At 45.8% G+C, this 17,249-nt stretch overlaps 2 protein-coding genes across 2 annotated transcripts; both read left to right on the forward strand.

Moving 5' to 3' along the window:
• The first annotated feature begins 10,234 nt into the window (after positions 1-10,234).
• On the forward strand, positions 10,235-10,900 carry LOC136504081 (probable receptor-like protein kinase At5g20050). Its single transcript, XM_066498954.1, has one exon. It carries the CDS (start codon positions 10,235-10,237, stop codon positions 10,898-10,900), a length of 666 nt encoding a protein of 221 aa, XP_066355051.1.
• A 4,600-nt stretch (positions 10,901-15,500) lies between these two features.
• Positions 15,501-16,865, forward strand: LOC136504082 (probable receptor-like protein kinase At5g20050). The gene has a single exon (XM_066498955.1). The coding sequence runs from the start codon at positions 15,501-15,503 to the stop codon at positions 16,863-16,865; it is 1,365 nt and encodes a 454-aa protein (XP_066355052.1).
• The last annotated feature ends 384 nt before the right edge of the window (positions 16,866-17,249 follow it).

Raw genomic sequence — 17,249 nt, forward strand, 5'->3', positions numbered from 1 at the left:
CATTGAATTGGGTCGAGCCTGGAGAGAGAAGGTTTTACGGAATTGATTTCGTTGACGAGGCCAAGAAAAAGGTCCAGATTATCCAACAAAACATGAAAGCGGCACAATCACGCCAAAAGAGCTACGCCGATAAGAGGAGGAGACCTCTTGCGTTTGAAGTAGGTGACTACGTTTATCTGAATGTTACTCCAATGAAGAAAGTACAACGGTTTGGAATAAAGAGAAAACTTGCTCCTAGGTTTGTAGGACCGTACAAGATCAGTAGAGAAGAAGGGTCCCGTGGCTTATAAGTTACAGTTACTAGAAGCAATGGGTTCGATCTTCCCAGTCTTCCATGTATCACAGTTGAAGAAAGTGCTTGCGTATTCCGGAAGAGAGAATAGAACCTCAGAGCATTTAGCTCAAATCAGACTTGAATACCATGAGCAACCGGTTCGAGTTTTGGACACTAAGGACAGAGTCACTCGGAATAAAGTGGTAAGAACATATAAGATACAGTGGAGTCATCACGATGATGGTGATGCGACGTGGGAAACAGGAGAGTATCTACAAAACGCTTATAAGATTTTTATAACGAATGGTTCGTAACTCTAAATCTCAGGGATGAGATTCTTATAAGGGGGGAGGGCTGTAACACCCCTGGTATTAGGCTTGCATGAATTCGCACTTGCATTCCATGAACATGAGCATCATTCATCCATTCATGAGCTTATATTACATGAAACATGTTATCGAAACATTGCAACATACTGTATATTTCAGGAGTGTTGTTTTTGTTTATGAAATGATTAGTGTGCAACACTCAAGTGCAACATGTGCAACTTACTTTAGTGGAACCTAGCTAGTTAGTACCATACAACAAGATCATGAAACATGTGAAACATGACCATGAAACAAATGTAACATTTCAATTGTTTTTCATCGTTTCAGTGCATTCTATGCTTGATTCTTGTGTGACCAATGTGTGGTATGGCTAAATATATTTTTAAACACCTTAGCTAGGCTTATAAAGTCATTAGGAACAATGTTCATGTTGACCATTTTGCCTAATTAAGTTTTCAAATAGTGGTTTGACTTGTGTTGACTCCTAAACTCTTTAGTTTGACTGTTTAAAAAGTATAACTTAGATTCTATGCATGTCTGAGCAACCTAAAATAAAGTTGTAGAAAATTTTATAAGGAACAAACTTTGTTTAGAAACCAAGTTATGAAAATGTGCACAGCATGCTCAAAAAAAGCCCACAAGTCAGAAATTGGGTTGGGTCCAACACTTAGAAATTTTCTAAGTACAAAACTCCACTTTTCAGTTTCTTGAACACGACTTTGGCATGATTTTACTCTCTGTCCTTTGCGAGTTAGACCTTGATCTCTAAATGAGTTTTGTAGCGGTATGTAGGGTGTACAACTTTTGTTTTGATTTCTTTCGCTAACGATCAACGGATTAGGAGTTTTGGAGTGTTAAAAACGCGCTGTCAGTTGGTCTCGACGTTCTCTGATGGACGGTTCAGGCCGGCCAGCTGGCCAACATCGTCAGGCCGCAGCGGCCAAGTGGTGGCTGTACGCCGTCGCTGCCCCCACCGGTCAGGCCATCGCCGCCACGAAGACACCACGCGCCCGACGGCTCGCTTATTTGTTTCGCCCGCGTTCCCTCGCCTCGCCAGTTCACTCCGAGCCGAGCGCGCGCCTCCGCCTTTGCCACCGAGCAAGCCGCCGTCGCACAGCTCGCTCGCCGCCATGAAAACGTCGCTTCCAGCTAGCCCGCGACTCCATCGTCATCCTCTGGAGCTCGTCCACCTCACCACTGAGACGGTGAGTCAAGGTAGGCGCCATTTCTTCTTCTTCTCCGCCGCAAATCGCCATTGCCGCCGGAGTCAGAGCTGTGCTCGCCATGGCCAACCACCACCAGAGCTCTACCACTCCTTTCTCCCCCTTCCTTCAGTTTCCCTGCGAACTCTTGATGCTAACGCCAAGCTCGGATCGGACTGCCATGGCCTGAGTTGGTCGGCGTACCTCGCGCAGCGCCGCCGTAACCTCCATTGCCGCCGGCGATCTCCTCCTCTGTAGCTAGGAGGTCCATTTTCCACTCCCATCGGTGCGGGGCAACTTGCTGTGCACGTTGGTGCCACCCCCTTCGCCGGACTCCTCGCCGTCGTCGAGCGGTGGCCGGTCAACGACCTCCCTTGCTTCGGCTGCGACTGGCCGGTGGGTCCATTGACCCTGTGGGCCCCGCTTGTCTGTCTCTCTGAAGCGGTCTTGGGTGCAGATCCGGGTGCATCTAGCAGATTAGGACCCAACTGATTTTCGTTTTAAAAGGAAAAGGATTTTTCAGACTTGGTTTAAAGCTTGGAAAAACCATATCTTGGTCATTTTTTATCCAAAATGTATGAAACAAATTTTGTTATGTTTATTATGACTAGATCTATCGGGTAAAAATATTGCATGTCAAGTTGGTGATACTTTTATGTGTAGCTTGATTTAAAGTGAATAAATGCTGATTTCTGAGAAAAGGTTTAGTAAATAAAATATACCTCAGAAAAATATGATTCCAATTTTGTTAGTTTCCTTGAGTGATTTACTTTCTGTGAAAATGTATGCTATGCATGTCTTGTAGAAAAATTATGAGGTGTAGTTCAAGTGCCTTTAATGGCTGATTTTATTATTTTTACTAGAGAGCCAAAGTTGCATAGAACATGCATGTGATAATTTTTGTACAGTGATTGTATGCTATGAAGATCATAGGAAAAATATTAAACTGTTGTTTGACACTTTTCATAGTGCAAAGTATTTTCATGCTCATAGTTGTGCCATATCTTGTCATTTTTGTGTAGGCTATTTTACTTATCTAAATGCCATGAAAATTCGATGGTAGTCTACTTAGAGTAGTACTAGGCTACTTTAATTTTCTCAGATTTTTATAAACACCAGAAATGTATGTTGCTGTTGTAGCCCGAGTTTAAAATGAAATAAAACAATCTTCGTTAATGCGAGTTAGTTAATAACGTTCACTTTGGTGTATCTTTGAAGCATCTTAGTTTGCTGTGGTGATTTGGCATGTTAGTCCAGTGGTTGTCGTAGTAGATAGTAGTACATGTTCTTGGATGATGTTGACTACCTTGTAGAAGGACTTCGCTACGACTATGTCCAATGAAGTTAAACATGCTCGTCCACATTTCATGCATCATGATCATTTCATGTCATCTCTCCGGTGCACCTATACATTAGCACTTATACATCTGCATCATACAGGATCGCAGGAGGAGTTACTAGTAGCAGTTCAGGAAGAGCAGACCGGGACCGATCCACAAGAAGTCCAGGCACAGGAGGAGTCAGAGGAAGAGGAGCAAGGAGAGGACTTGCCCGAGTGCGTGGATCATCAACCTAGTTCGTTCGAACGAGGCAAGCCCCGGAGCATTCTAAGTCTCCTACTTTATAAAAGCAATTCTTTCTATATATATGAGTTTATATATTGTTGCATTAAGTTGTAGGAGTTGATTGAAACCGTTGATGCATTTATTACTATCCTTGCCTATCTTATTACCTTTTTCCCTGTTAGGTCAGGATCGAATAACTACTTAGCCTTGCTTAGACCGGTAGCGATCGGTGATACCCGGTCACCTACATCATAAGTGGTTACTGGAAGAAATTGGCTATGGAAAGAATGATATCCTGGAATTAACCATATGTGATGGAAAATTGGAGACCGGACGGAATAGTTGGAGGCAACCAGACAGGGTTCTGGGGTGCTGTTACTTTCCGTCTGTGTCGATTAAGGACCGATCGTTGCTCGTCCCTCTTGTCATGTTGAACGCATGCCTCATATTTAGCTGGCCGAATAAAGTACCTTTCGACCGCGAAGCTAGTGTCACTATTCAGGCCGGGATCTACACGAGTGCGCGTATTGGTGCTGATGGGGGTATGACAGGGGCGCGAAGAGTGAGCCCAAGGGCAGGTGTGACCTGATTCCTGGCAGTCGGGCGGTCCCTGGGTACTGTGGCTCCAGATTATCCCGTGGCTACCTGAAAAGTGTCATTGGTAATCTAGGCTACCCTGGCAGGGGAAGCATGGTTTGTGTGAGGAATAAATCACCAGCTGGTTAGGAATCGATTCGAATCGTCATCGCTCCTGGATAGTGAGCACTTGACTTGAGCTACGGCATCGTAATAATTATTATGGAATAATGATGGTTATCTGGATGATGTGAGTTATGCTGAAACTAAATTGGTAACTGGATGTTATTGTTTAAGCATGTGATTGCCATAGTACAGGTGCTTACCTAGATGAATATGTTATAATAAAGATGATGCAAAGTACTTCAAAATGATGTCTTCATGATAGCTTATGCTTTCGTAAACAGAGTCAGCTAAGCCCACTAAAGGAAAGCCTTGCATAATCCTTGGTGTCGCTCTTATTTTGGTTTAAGACGGGTAAGTCTAGCTGAGTACCTTCTCGTACTCAGGGCGTTGTTCTCATTGTTGTTGCAGATGGTCAAATGTACTACGGCTATTGCATTAACTGCCTGTACCCGGCGATGGGTGACAACTAGGACCAAAGGGCAATTGGTCACTCCGTATCTCTCATCTGATGCTTTTGTTGGAGATGACTACCTACTGGCACTGTATCTGGAACTAAAAGTGTGGGTGTGGCTTTAAAACTATTTGACTTCCGCTATTTCCAGTTCGAACTTGGTATTGTAATAACTTATGTTCTAAACTCTGATGTATCCACTGTCGTTGTGAACTTTATGTAACGTGTGACAGGTACTTGCTAAACTTGTACGATCTTGGTTTGTATGTCGATTGGTTTGAAATCCTTCGTGGTTTCACGGACTATCGGGTTATACGGGTTTAAGTTTGCTAAATTATCTGCTTCGGCGGAAGATTTTCTTACTTAATCTCGTATAATTGGTCAGTTCTGTTACACCCTCCCTCTCCCCGCTCCCCTACCTTCTTCCCCGGTGCGCCCCCTCCCCTCCCGCTCCCCACCGGCGAGATCCGACGGCCGGTGCCGCCCCCTCCCTCTCTCTCCCTCCCCCAACGGCGAGATCCATGGAGGGGGCCCAGTGGCGGCGCACCCTAGGCGACGGAGGGGACGGCTGCGCAGGCTCGGGGCTGGTGGTGCGGGCGTGGATGGCGGCGGCGGCGGTGCTGGTGGTGCGGTCGTGGTGTCGGCGTGCCTTTTTTATTAGAGCTTCTGTTAGCTGTATAATTAGCGAGTAATTTAATTCGTGCTTTGCTGCTTTGCTTCCGTGCTGCTTGAGAATTTCCTAATTGTTCCTAGTGTTTTAGTACTATGATATCTGTTTGTTTTTTCTTCCTTAGTTCTGACCTGTGAATTTATATGATGGCTAGCAGTAGTAACATTTGTATATTTAGTAAAAAGTTAATATTTCTATGTCATGTCTGGTTGTGTTAGAATTAAATTAAAAAGAGATCTAGTGAGATTGATATGTGGTTCGTAGTAGAATTGAAAATACAGTTGTGTATATGTTGCTTGCGTCTAAAAATTCAGACCATGCATTAGCAGTTACCATCTGCCTTCTTTTTGCCCCTGGCATTTCCCCACGTGTCCTAATCTACATTCAAACTCTGCCCATTCCAGTTGCTGGGATGCTCCCAATTGCCTTCATGAGATGATTCAGCTTGGTATCTGTTTTTCTCTTTATGGTGTCCATGTTATTGCATTTCTGCTTGATATGGACAGTTACATGACAACCTTGCAACAGGAACTCTATGAATGTATTCAAGAGCAAACCTTGTAAATATATAGCGGGATGCAGTGCTCAGATCTACTGTAACTCTCTTTTCATTTCTTGAGAATGAAATGTACATCCTATTTAATTAGATGTGTGTCTATGGTAAGAAGAGTCCGTGTTTTTTGTGTAATATATATGTACTTGTTTGTATACTTATGAGTTGCTACACTGTGCCAAATGGGTTTCGAGTATAATCTTATAAGCTGGAAGCCGGGAAATATGTCAAAAAAAAAAGTCTGCCATCTTGTAGATTACAGTATTGAACTTCCTAGCTTGATCTCCTAAACATATGAACGTCCCCTTCCATAGAATTCACTGGGCAGCATGCATTGCTGAAAGGCCCTTCTATGAGGATAGTTTTTTTTAAATAGTTTAGTAATGATAAGTAATCGGATCCAAAAAAATCAGTTCAGGAAATATTTTCAGAGCAACATTATTATCGGATAAGAACCTTTCTGTTGCTTTTGTATTATTCTTATGTCATTCTATTGCTTTTGTACTTTTATCAATGGGATGTCTGTGATTGCTAAATTGGGCTGTTTTTGTGCTTCCAGGGTTTGGAAAAGATTATGGACCAACACATGGTCAAAGTCTGCAATGATCAGTACAGTTTGACTGACAAATATACTGATGGCTGGCTGTCTTCAGGTATTCTCATTTGAACTAGTTTTTTATAATTATTTTTATTTATTCTTGATGTTGACAATAGGCATATTTCTTATTTCATCTCCAAAATGATGTGCCTCTTATTTTCTAATTAGAGTTAGTGGAGAAAAGTATTAGGTCTTTTAGTTTTGTTGATGAAACCAAATATTAGCTAGTATCATCTAAGCTATAAGATCTTACAACTGTGGACAATCTTCCAGCACTTAATATTACATAATAATATAGTATGAATATAGACCTCATCTGTTTTACAATATGTGTCCAGCTTACTGGAGATTGTTGCTTCTAGCGAACTGAAGAATTTATCCATTGTTTTTTCCCATTAGTGTGTACACATGAAGTACTTGGATTGCTATGGAGGGTTCATTGTGTTAGAGTTGAATTGATGCTTGACAACCAATCCAGCATATCTATTTCTTTATAATAGTGTAATCCTTGCATGCATGATGTCTCCTGTTACCTTGCTCACAGCTTTCTCCCTTGCTGACACGCTTGTTAGCCCAATAGCCTTTTCCCCACCAATAAAAAGGGTGGTCTAAACACTGAACTGTAGATTTAGCTTGGCTTGTGGTTGGGTTCATAAACTTACTGAAATTTGTGGACTAGTGTCTAAACACTATCTTGAGTTATGGTTAATTCAGTTCAATGTCTATTAGAAATTACTTTTCTCTTTACCTCTGAATATTTTTTCCTATTCACAAGATTACTCTAATTAATGAAAAATGGTCTTTTGCAGGAGGCTTTGGGAATTTCTTAGTTTGAGAATAGATTGTAGATATGTTGATCAGTAGCCGTGCTTTGTTTATATGGTTTCAATAACATTGTGTTTTGTAACTGTATAATGACATTGAAACATTGAGTCCATTGTTATGAACAACAATGATATGTAACAACTTTCATGCTGATTATATGTATCGAGATTGCTGAATGTAACATGTTGGTGCATGGCTAAATGATACTATTCATGTATGATGAAATATGATGATAGTCATTAGTTATGAGCCGTGCTTGTAGACTTCATTACTGTATGGACAATATATATTTTAATATGTTGTTGTTACTGTTTTAAAATAAAATTTTTTGTGTGTTTAACTCTTTTTTTCTATGAGGCTGGCTACACAGAAATATTATTTTTAATCTGGGCGAAATGATTTTTTCTGTGAGTTCACTAGACCAACAGAAAAAAAACATGTGTTTTTCTGTGCATTTATTTCTTTTTTCTGTGTGAATTAACACACAGAAAAATTATTTCTGATGGTGAACCCACAGAAAAAGTCGATTTTTCTGTCATTCTATTTCTGTGGGTTATTTTCTGACGGTATTCGAATTTTTCTATGGGTTTTCGCACACACAGAAAAAAGAGAGATTCCAGTAGTGTAGGCTCTTCCATGGTGTCCGGCTCTTCCATCGTGGCTGACTGAAGTTGTCGGTCGAGATGCTGCTGCTGTGGGCTCGAGCCGGGGGGTAGTGGGCTGGGCGAATCCCGCCGGAGGCCGCGCGGCACCCCTAGTAGGTAGCCGCGTCGCCGGGGGAGGACGACTTGGGCCGGGGGCGGGGGGGGGGGGGGGGAAGCGGGCCGGAGGGAGGAGACAAGCCGAGGGGGAAGCGGGCTGGAGAGAGGAGGAGCGGTGCCGCAGCTTGCTGTGCCGCCGCCGGGTAGCGAAACCCTAACGCGAGTGCGAGCGGCGAGTCACGACTCCCTTCGGTGGAACGATTCAAGCGACCATGACCAAGGAGAAAGGGAGTGAGGGGTACCATGGTCTTTTCGTGTTGGTGCCTTTTCTTTTTTCTTTTTTCTACCATTTAATCCAACCATTTTAAACGGTGTTACAAAGCAGGGGTTGAGCTTCGTTTGAAAGTAAGGAGGGTAAAATTACAAAGTTAAAAAAAGAGGGGTAAAATCATCATTGGACTATGGAATAAGGGTAGAAACACTAAATTCCCTGCTTATTATGGGATCAAGTTTGACTATATATTTGTGAACTACATTTAATGTTGTATAACAGTATGTAGTCGAAAATTAATTTCCCCCCTTGATTGGTTATAGGCCATAGAGTCGTGGATATACTTGTATTACTAAGCTTCTACCTTTTTGCTGGGCCCACTATGAAGTTTCTCGAGACACCGGAGACTTGGAGTAGTGGGGGTGTTCGCTTTAGATTAAAGCCGTAGTTCCTTTTCAAATGCCGTTCTCATTTATATCTGGAAATTAAACAAACTCAACTTTACCGAATATATACTCCCTCCATATACTAGTAATTCCGGTCGTTTTCGACAAGTCTTGGGTCAAACATTGAGAATATAAATCATGAATAGCTTTTAAGTTGTTGAGTTTGAAATTATGAAAACCATATGAATAGATTTGCCTTGAAAAGTAATTTCATAAAAATATACATATATCACTTTTCAATAAATATTTTTATAAAAATAAGAAGTCAAAGTTATGATTTGAAGACCGTGCCGCTGTCTAAAATGATTTCGTTTAGCAACCTGGAGAAACTATAAGAGATATGGTGCATAATGATTATCATTGGATTAACCATTAAATATATTTTTATAATAAACTTATTTGGAGATAAAGATGACACTTAGAAAGGGATGCAGGGAGTAATTTTCATTGTTGTCATCTGGGTAGTTTCTACGACTGGGAAGTATAAGAGATATATGGTGCATAATGATGCCTGTTTTGTCAAACGGAAGTTTCTACGACTGGGAAGTTCCTCGTTCAATTCATGGTCAGGCCAGATCGATGACCGTACACGGTACAGCATGTTTTGGCCGGGGAACCATATATATGCTTGGCAGGTTCCACTGCCGTTGCCGTTGTAGTTTACGCGTCTTTTCTTCTTCTCAACCCTTTGTAAACTCTACTATATATCGTCGCGGACTTTCATCTTCGCAGCGCTTTCTCTTCACTTCCAAACTGCAGAGCGTAGGTACGGTAGAGATGCCGGAGGTAGAAGACGGCAGCCCTCTCGTCGACGATGATCCTTCTCAACGACGATGCAGCAAGGCATTGAGAACAATCTTAGATGTTGTATTGGTTACTACGCTATTCTCTGTGATCATGTTTACCTACATTTATCTTTATCGTTATAATGTCTACGCCGCTGCATCACTCGTCATTCAGGTAATAGCCTACCTTCCCCTTGGCTGCCTATACATCTGCAACTCCTCCGATTGGCAGGAGAAGATCATCTCCGCTGGATTTCTTGTATTTGTTCAGTGTGTCTTCCTTGTCTGCTCTATTGGAATTCCAGATAACAGCCTTTGCGCTGACTTTGTTTCCGGGACCAATATCGTGGCAATATCCTCCTATTGCGTCTGGAAGTTTCATCACACTTCATTATGCTGCACTACTGTTGGCTGAAAAAGATTGTGAGAACCATCTAACATGGTGCAATCGTGGCAATCCTATTATTCGAGATTACCAATACATTGCAGTATGGCTAGTCGTTCAATTAGTATCCTACAACGCCGTTGGTTGCCTACACGTTTGCAAAGCCTCTGGTCCGAAGGAGAAGGCTATCTCCGCTGGATTTCTTATACTTGTTCTCCTTGTCTTCCTCCTATCCTCATTTGACAACATCGATCTTCGGCCCTCCCTCATTTTCTGGGCTAGTATGGTGGCTATATCCTCGTACTGTCTCTTGAAGCTTTATCCCTGGCTCCGACGACGCCTTCTTCAAGCTCCTGATGCTGCCATGGCACCGCCCCGCCAACCGGCACCGCAAGACGAAGCAGTGCTTGAACACCAACAGATCCTGTATTGCATAGAATGCCCCCCAAGGAATTCTCAAGCGATGAAATCCAAGCCATGATGCAAGACTTCGGAAGCATGATAGGGCGAGGCAGCTCCGCCCAGGTCTTCCGAGGGAACCTCGTCGACAGCACGCCCGTCGCCGTCAAGAGGATCAACATCCACGGTGGACGCACCGTGGCCGGTGAGGAAGAATTCAAAAGAGAGGTCTCCATCATCGGCAACGTGCACCAGCGCAGCCTTGTGCGCCTCCTCGGCTACTGCTTCCAGCGCCGGGGCGGCCTCTACCTGGTCTACCCATTCTACGAGAACGGCTCGCTGGAAAGGTGGCCCTTCCACGGCAGCGAGGAGCAGAGGCGCCTCCTGACGTGGCCCAAGAGGTGCTGCATCGCCGTCGATGTTGCCAGGGCGCTCGCGTACGAGTGCCGCCGGCAGATCCTGCACCTCGATATCAAGCCGGGCAACATCCTCCTCGACGGTGACCTCTATGCGTACGTCTCCGACTTTGGCATCTCCATGTCCATAACCCGGGACCTGACCAGCGTCATCAACACCCGCGGGAGGGGCACCTTCGGCTACATGGCGCCAGAGATGCTCGTCAATGCGGTATCGGACAGGTCCGATGTGTTCAGGTACGGCATGACCCTTCTCGAGCCCATCAGCGGGCGCCGGAACTTCGATCCCTCGTCATGGGCGACGCCGGACCCAAACCCCTTGACGTAGGGAACAACCGTATAGCTAGTGGCCCTACTTGACTAAGTTTTTATCTCACCTCTATTATGTACCTCTCAAGTTTGCCCCGTTTTATAATGTTCCATTCCCGACATTATTGCCGGTATCTGTAGAATCATATTCAGGTGGGAACTATTGTCCTTCGGTTACTTCTTTTTTACCTTAGAGATATGTTTCAACTTTATTTGATCATTTGGCTGGCTGCCACCTCTTGAGTGTTGACTCTTAAGCCTTGGGAAAAATTGAAAGACTGCTGTTCTTCCAAATACAACACCATTTTTCCTCCTAAAATCACGTAGTTTTGCAACTCCCCAAAAGGTATTGGGAGGAAAAAAGAATGCCATCTCCAAGAGTTTTCAATAAATGATTTCCAAAAAATCAAATTTGAGTCCCACGTCAATTTTTGCTCGGTTTTTTTTTTTTTGTCTCGCGCGACTTTTCATGGGGTCACAATCCCTTTCGGAGGCCGCGACGTGCCTACCGCTGCCGCCAACTTGCAGCCAGCTGCCACCTCCTTCTGGCCGGCCGCGTCCTTCTCCCTGCCGGCCGCCGCGCCCTCGCAGCCAGCCGCGATGACGTCCCAGGCGGCCATGGTAGTCGGAACACATCATTTTATCATTGTGATTGTCTGATGCACGCGGCCACAAGCTCGAAGCAGGAGCAGCGCATGCTGCTCAGGGCGTGATGTTCGCCGAGGCCGACGCCGGCGACCTCAACGCCGACGAAGACGTGCAGAGCCCGCCGTTCGGGACGTGCAAAGGCCGTTGTGGGTACGAGAGCAAGACCGACGAGAAGAAGCGCAAGGCGCACGAGGCCGGACGCTGCAACCGCCGCATGAACATGGCTGCGCTCTGGCTCGCTTTCCCTGATGCTACGTAGACCAATCGAGCTACTCCATAGATTGGATAGGATAGTACGGCTTGTTCAGGATGCTGTGCGCATTCCCCTGTCCTTTTTTGTCGTTGGTGGTGGAAAGCGTGGGTCCTCCAGCGGCGGCACCGGCGTCCTATCGCCCTTGGGAAGAAGAGGCGTGGGCAGCGTACTGCACCTCGAGTACCGTGAGCCCGAAGTCCCGAGAGGATCCGCAGACGCCCAATATACATTTAGGTTTAGCTAAACATGTGGTTAAAAAATTTCAACAACTATGGGCTTGTTTAGTTTGCAAATTTTTTGGCGAAATGGTATTGTAACACTTTCGTTGTGATTTGGCAATTAGTGTCAAATCATAGTTTAATTAGGCTTAAAAGATTCGTTAAGTGAATTTCGTCTTAACTGTGTAATTAGTTTTATTTTTTATTTATATTTAATGCTTCATGCATGCGTCCAAAGATTCGATGTGACGGGGAATCTTGAAAATTTTGCAAAACGAAGTGGAACTAAACGGTACCTAAATTAAAAATTTAAAGCTAAAATATTGATTCAAGATGTTATAGAAACGGAAGCATCTATCGTAATCCTAAGATGGTCACTGCTTAGTCAAACTGAAGTATATCTGAATATCTCCCATACGGCATCCAGCCTCGAAGCTTTCCGATAGAACAGTGCAGCACTACTCTTGTAAATGTCCCGGCCATATACAGCCTTCCCTGATGCACGCCTACCTATAAAAGAAGATGAGGTCAACCATTGTAAAGAGAAAGTTTTGATTTTAATACTATATACCAACGTTCTGCGCCTCTTGGGACTGGTCCCACCAGATCGAGTCTTCGCCCGAGGCATCGGTCCACTTATTCATTCAGACCTAGCCTCTTACTCCATCCGGTATCGCTCCACCAACACCGTGGCTGGTGTCCCTTCATGCTGCTCAGCTTCGTCGTGTCCACCGCCGCACGCAACTCTACCGGGCAGTGCGGCACCGGCACTGCCCCGCGGGCAGTGAGGGACTGCGTCCGCTCACGCAGTCACGCCTCACGCGTCCCCTGGCCGCGGAAAAGGCCCCGGACCGCGCAACGCCTTCAGCGCCTGCCGCTTGCGGTTGCGGTCACCGACGCCAACAGGTGTCGCGGCCGCGGCTGCCTTGCGTGGCTGCGTGCCCGCTTCATCCGCTGGGTGTTGCCCTGCCGGGAAAAAATTGTGCACGACCCGTCCGTACGCGGTGCTGTGCGGACAGCCAACCACGGCGCGACACGTGGACACAGAGAGCAAGCACCGGCGGCAGAAGGGCTGGAGTTACGATTTCTGATTTCAGTACCGTCCTGGCCAGAGCGTCCCAGTCTCTTAGTCAAACTGCTTAGTGGACGATTCATGTGAAATATGGTCACTGCTGAGTCAAACTGAAGTATCTACGACTGGGAAGTTCCTCGAAGGTACATGGTCAGGTCAGATTACCATGTTCCTCGAAGTTACATGGTCACTGCAGCCCTGTTCCCGATCCTTCTGGTTCTGGAGGAGGCTGCAAGAAGGCAGCATTGAGAATAATGGCAACAATCTTACATGGTCTAGAGAAAGAATCTATCAACCACTTATTTTTTAAGTGCTGTGTGGCTAAGTTGGTTTGGGACTATATTTCTAAGCTCCTTGGTTTAAGAATTGGTCATGATTTTGAATCGGTTGCTCGTTTTTGGCTAGCCAATAAGAAACATAAGGTCGCTGCTTCTGCGAAACCGAAGCCCTCCGTCTCCGGTGAATGAGGTGAGCGACGGCCGACACGTGGCGACAACAGCACCTGGTGCGTTCATGGTCTGGACTCGGACAGGAACGCCACCGTATCGAGGATAAAGATCCAGCAAGTCGGCCGCTCGTCTTCGTCTCCGATGCGTGCGCGCCGGCCGGTACGGCGCCCCGTCGCGTGCCTCCGCCGTACAAGCTAGCTGCTGCTACTAGCCTACGACTAGCACCGTGGAAAAGAAACCGTCTTCGTGATTTCTGGTGCCGTAGCCCGCCCGTAAGCGCCGGCTCCATCCCGCCGCCCGCACGAGCGGAGCGCGGGCTCCAAGTCCGCCGCGATGACGAAGGTCGAAGAAGACGCGCGCGCGCGCGCGCGCCGCGGTCCAACGTTTCAAGCTTGAAAAAGCGACGGCCGACGCCCGACGGCAAGTTTTTCCCGCGCGTGATTCTTTGATGATGAGATTTGCATTGCTCGTTTGCTGTTGCCGTACGTAGGCAGCATTGAGAATAATGACAACAATCTTACATGGTCTAGAGAAGAATCTATCAACCACTTATTTTTTGGGTGTTGTGTGGCTAAGTTGGTTTGGGCCTTCGCTCAAAAAATAAACCGAAATACTGTTCTAGCTGATTTGTTGTGAGAGAAAAATACTGTTCTAGCTGAAAAAACAAGCTGAAAAAGACGGATTATAAGAGAAGCAAACATGGCCAATTCATGTGATGTTTTCTCCTCATCTGAATATACATATATACGTGTATATTTATAGTGCATACTTGACATACATACTACTCTAGATGGTCTAACATGATCACATACTCTATCTACGTACATTTCATCGGGTAATATTCACCATGAATCTGGAGATGTACCCATGAGAATAACTACACCCTAATAATAGGAAATAATATCCCTATATATACATTATATATAACACTTTATATGTGTATTTAGAATTTAGAATTTTCAATATGGGCAAAAAAGAGATTTTTGGAGGTGGCTAGAAATGGTTAATTAGGAACAACAGCCGCCTCTAAAAGAAAATTGAGTCGTAGAGACAGCTGGAAACAGCAGTCATATTTGGAAACCCATTTCTAAAGACAGCTGTTATTATCAACTACCTCTAAACATCGATTTCAAGGAGCGGCTAGACAGCCCGTGGAGACAGACCAAGTATGTACGACTGGGAAGTTCTTCGTCCATGTCAGTTCAACGTATGCACGGTACAAGTACACCATGTTTTGGTTGGCCGGCCGGGCCCCATTCGTTTTGGGATCTTCATATATAAATTGCCTGGCTCCAATGCCTTGTCGTTTGTAGTTCACGCGGCTTTTTCTTCTCAACCCTTTGTAGACTCTTCTATCGTCCCGGATTTTCATCTCCGCAGCGCTTTTTCTTCGCTTCCATCTTTCCAGTTCCAGCCTGCAGAGTCTAGTAGGTACAATAAACATGCCGGACGTAGAAGACTCCAGCCCTCTTGTCGATCCTTCTCAACGATGCTGCAATGCATGGACAACCATCTTACATGTTGTGATGGTAACTACCCTTTTCTCCGTGATCATGTTTGCCTACATTTATCTTTATTGCGTTCACCTCTACGCCGGTGCATCGCTGGTGATTCAGATCATAGCCTACCTTGCCCTTGGCTGCCTATACATCTACAACTCCTCCTGTCGGCAAGACAAGTTTATGTCTGCTGGATATCTTGTACTTGTTATGTCTGTGTTCCTCATCTCTCCTTTTGGAATTATTTCTACCAACGACCGCACCTACCTCATTGAACTCGCTTCCTGGGCCAATATGGTAGCTATATTCTCGTATTGCGTCTGGAAGTGTAGGCTGAAAAAGCTTATTGTGAGAACCATCTTACATGGTGCAATTGTAACTATCCTATTGGTTGCGATTATATTTGCCTATTATTATTATCGATATTACGGCCCAACGGGCCAATACTTAATTATGAAAGTATGTAATCCTCCGTACCCAATGGCTCTATACAACAGTATGAAAGTATGGCTACTCATTCAGTTAGTAGCCTACAACGCCGTTGGTTTCCTATACATTTGCAACTCCTCTGGTCGGAAGGAGAAAGTTATCTCCGCTGGACTTCTTGTCCTCGTTCTGTTTGTCTCCCTACTCTCCTCGTTTGCCAACACCAAACGTCGCACCGATTTCATTTTCGGGGCCAACATCGTCGCTATATCCTCGTACTGCATCTGGAACTGGATCCGACGATGGCTCGATGCTCTTAATGCCCACACGGAGACAGAGCCACGTGAACCGGCACGGGAACAAGAAGCGGCGGTGCTTCAGCTCCAAGTCCAACAGACCCCATTTCGCATAAGAGACATGCCGAAGGAATTCTCAAGCGATGAAATCCAAGCCATGACGCAAGACTTCGGAAACAAGATAGGGCAAGGCGGCTCCGCCCAGGTCTTCCGAGGGAACCTCGACGACGGCACGGCCGTGGCCGTCAAGCGCATACATATGCACAGTGGGCGCACCGAGGCCGGCGAAGAAGAATTCAGAAGAGAGGTCTCCATCATCGCCAACGTGCACCACCGCAGCCTGGTGCGCCTCCTCGGCTACTGCCTCCAGCATGGCGGGGGCGGACTCTACCTTGTCTACCCATTCTTCGAGAACGGGTCCTTGGACAGGTGGATCTTCAACCGCAGAGACGAGCAAAAGCGCCACTTGACGTGGCCAAAGAGGTTTTGCATCGCCGTCGACGTGGCCCGGGCGCTCGCGTACCTCCATAAAGACTGCCACCGGCGGATCCTGCACCTCGACATCAAGCCGGGCAACATCCTGCTCGACGGCGACCTCCGCGCGCACGTCTCCGACTTCGGCATCTCCCTCTCCATCACCCGGGACCTGACCAGCGTCATCAACACGCGCGGGAGGGGCACCTTCGGCTACATGCCGCCGGAGATGCTCATCAATGCGGTGTCGGACAGGTCCGATGTCTTCAGCTACGGCATGACACTTCTCGAGCTCATCCGCGGACACCGGAACTTCGATCCCTCGTCGTCGGCAGCGCCTGACCCGAACATCGCGCGGAACTTGCGGGAGAGGATGGCGCAAGGCGAGCACATGGAGTTGGTGGACGCAGCCATGGCGGTGGCTGTGGACGATGAGGAGGCGGTGAAGACGGTGGTGAAGGTGGCACTCTGCTGCATCCAGCACGAGCGGGACATGAGGCCAAGCATGCAAAATGTGGTGGATATGCTCGAAGGCCGGGTCGCCGTTAATTTCTCGCCGGAGGCCCATCGTCCATCATCTTCTGTTGTAAATTTATCCGAGCCAGATTCGATTTCGGAGCACGCCGTCATCGACATGCACGGTGGGTGACGCCAATGGATTGGGTCTCTCCACGTACTTCAGATGTTATTCTCCAAGTATTTTACCATTTTATGTAGTTATGTGCACAATTGAACACAGGATTTCCTATTCGGAATTTGAAACCATATATTTGTATAATCAAATGAAGTCATTCTTTTCCGAATTTACTCAGAGCCTCAGGCCACACCTGCCTCTTCCTGCCTTCAGATGTTTGTATAATCACCGATAGATTTCCAATATACTAAATTCGATATTTCTGTTTTATTAGTGGATTTTGATAGGATTAATTTATCACTATATGTTTGTTATAATATCGCAGGTAGTCTCACTCTATATATTATACATCGGAGATTACATCTATTGAATAAAGAAGATATATGTACGTGGCAATGA

Source organism: Miscanthus floridulus, chromosome 14 (genome assembly GCF_019320115.1).
Source record: "Miscanthus floridulus cultivar M001 chromosome 14, ASM1932011v1, whole genome shotgun sequence".
Classification (NCBI taxonomy): Eukaryota; Viridiplantae; Streptophyta; class Magnoliopsida; order Poales; family Poaceae; genus Miscanthus; species Miscanthus floridulus.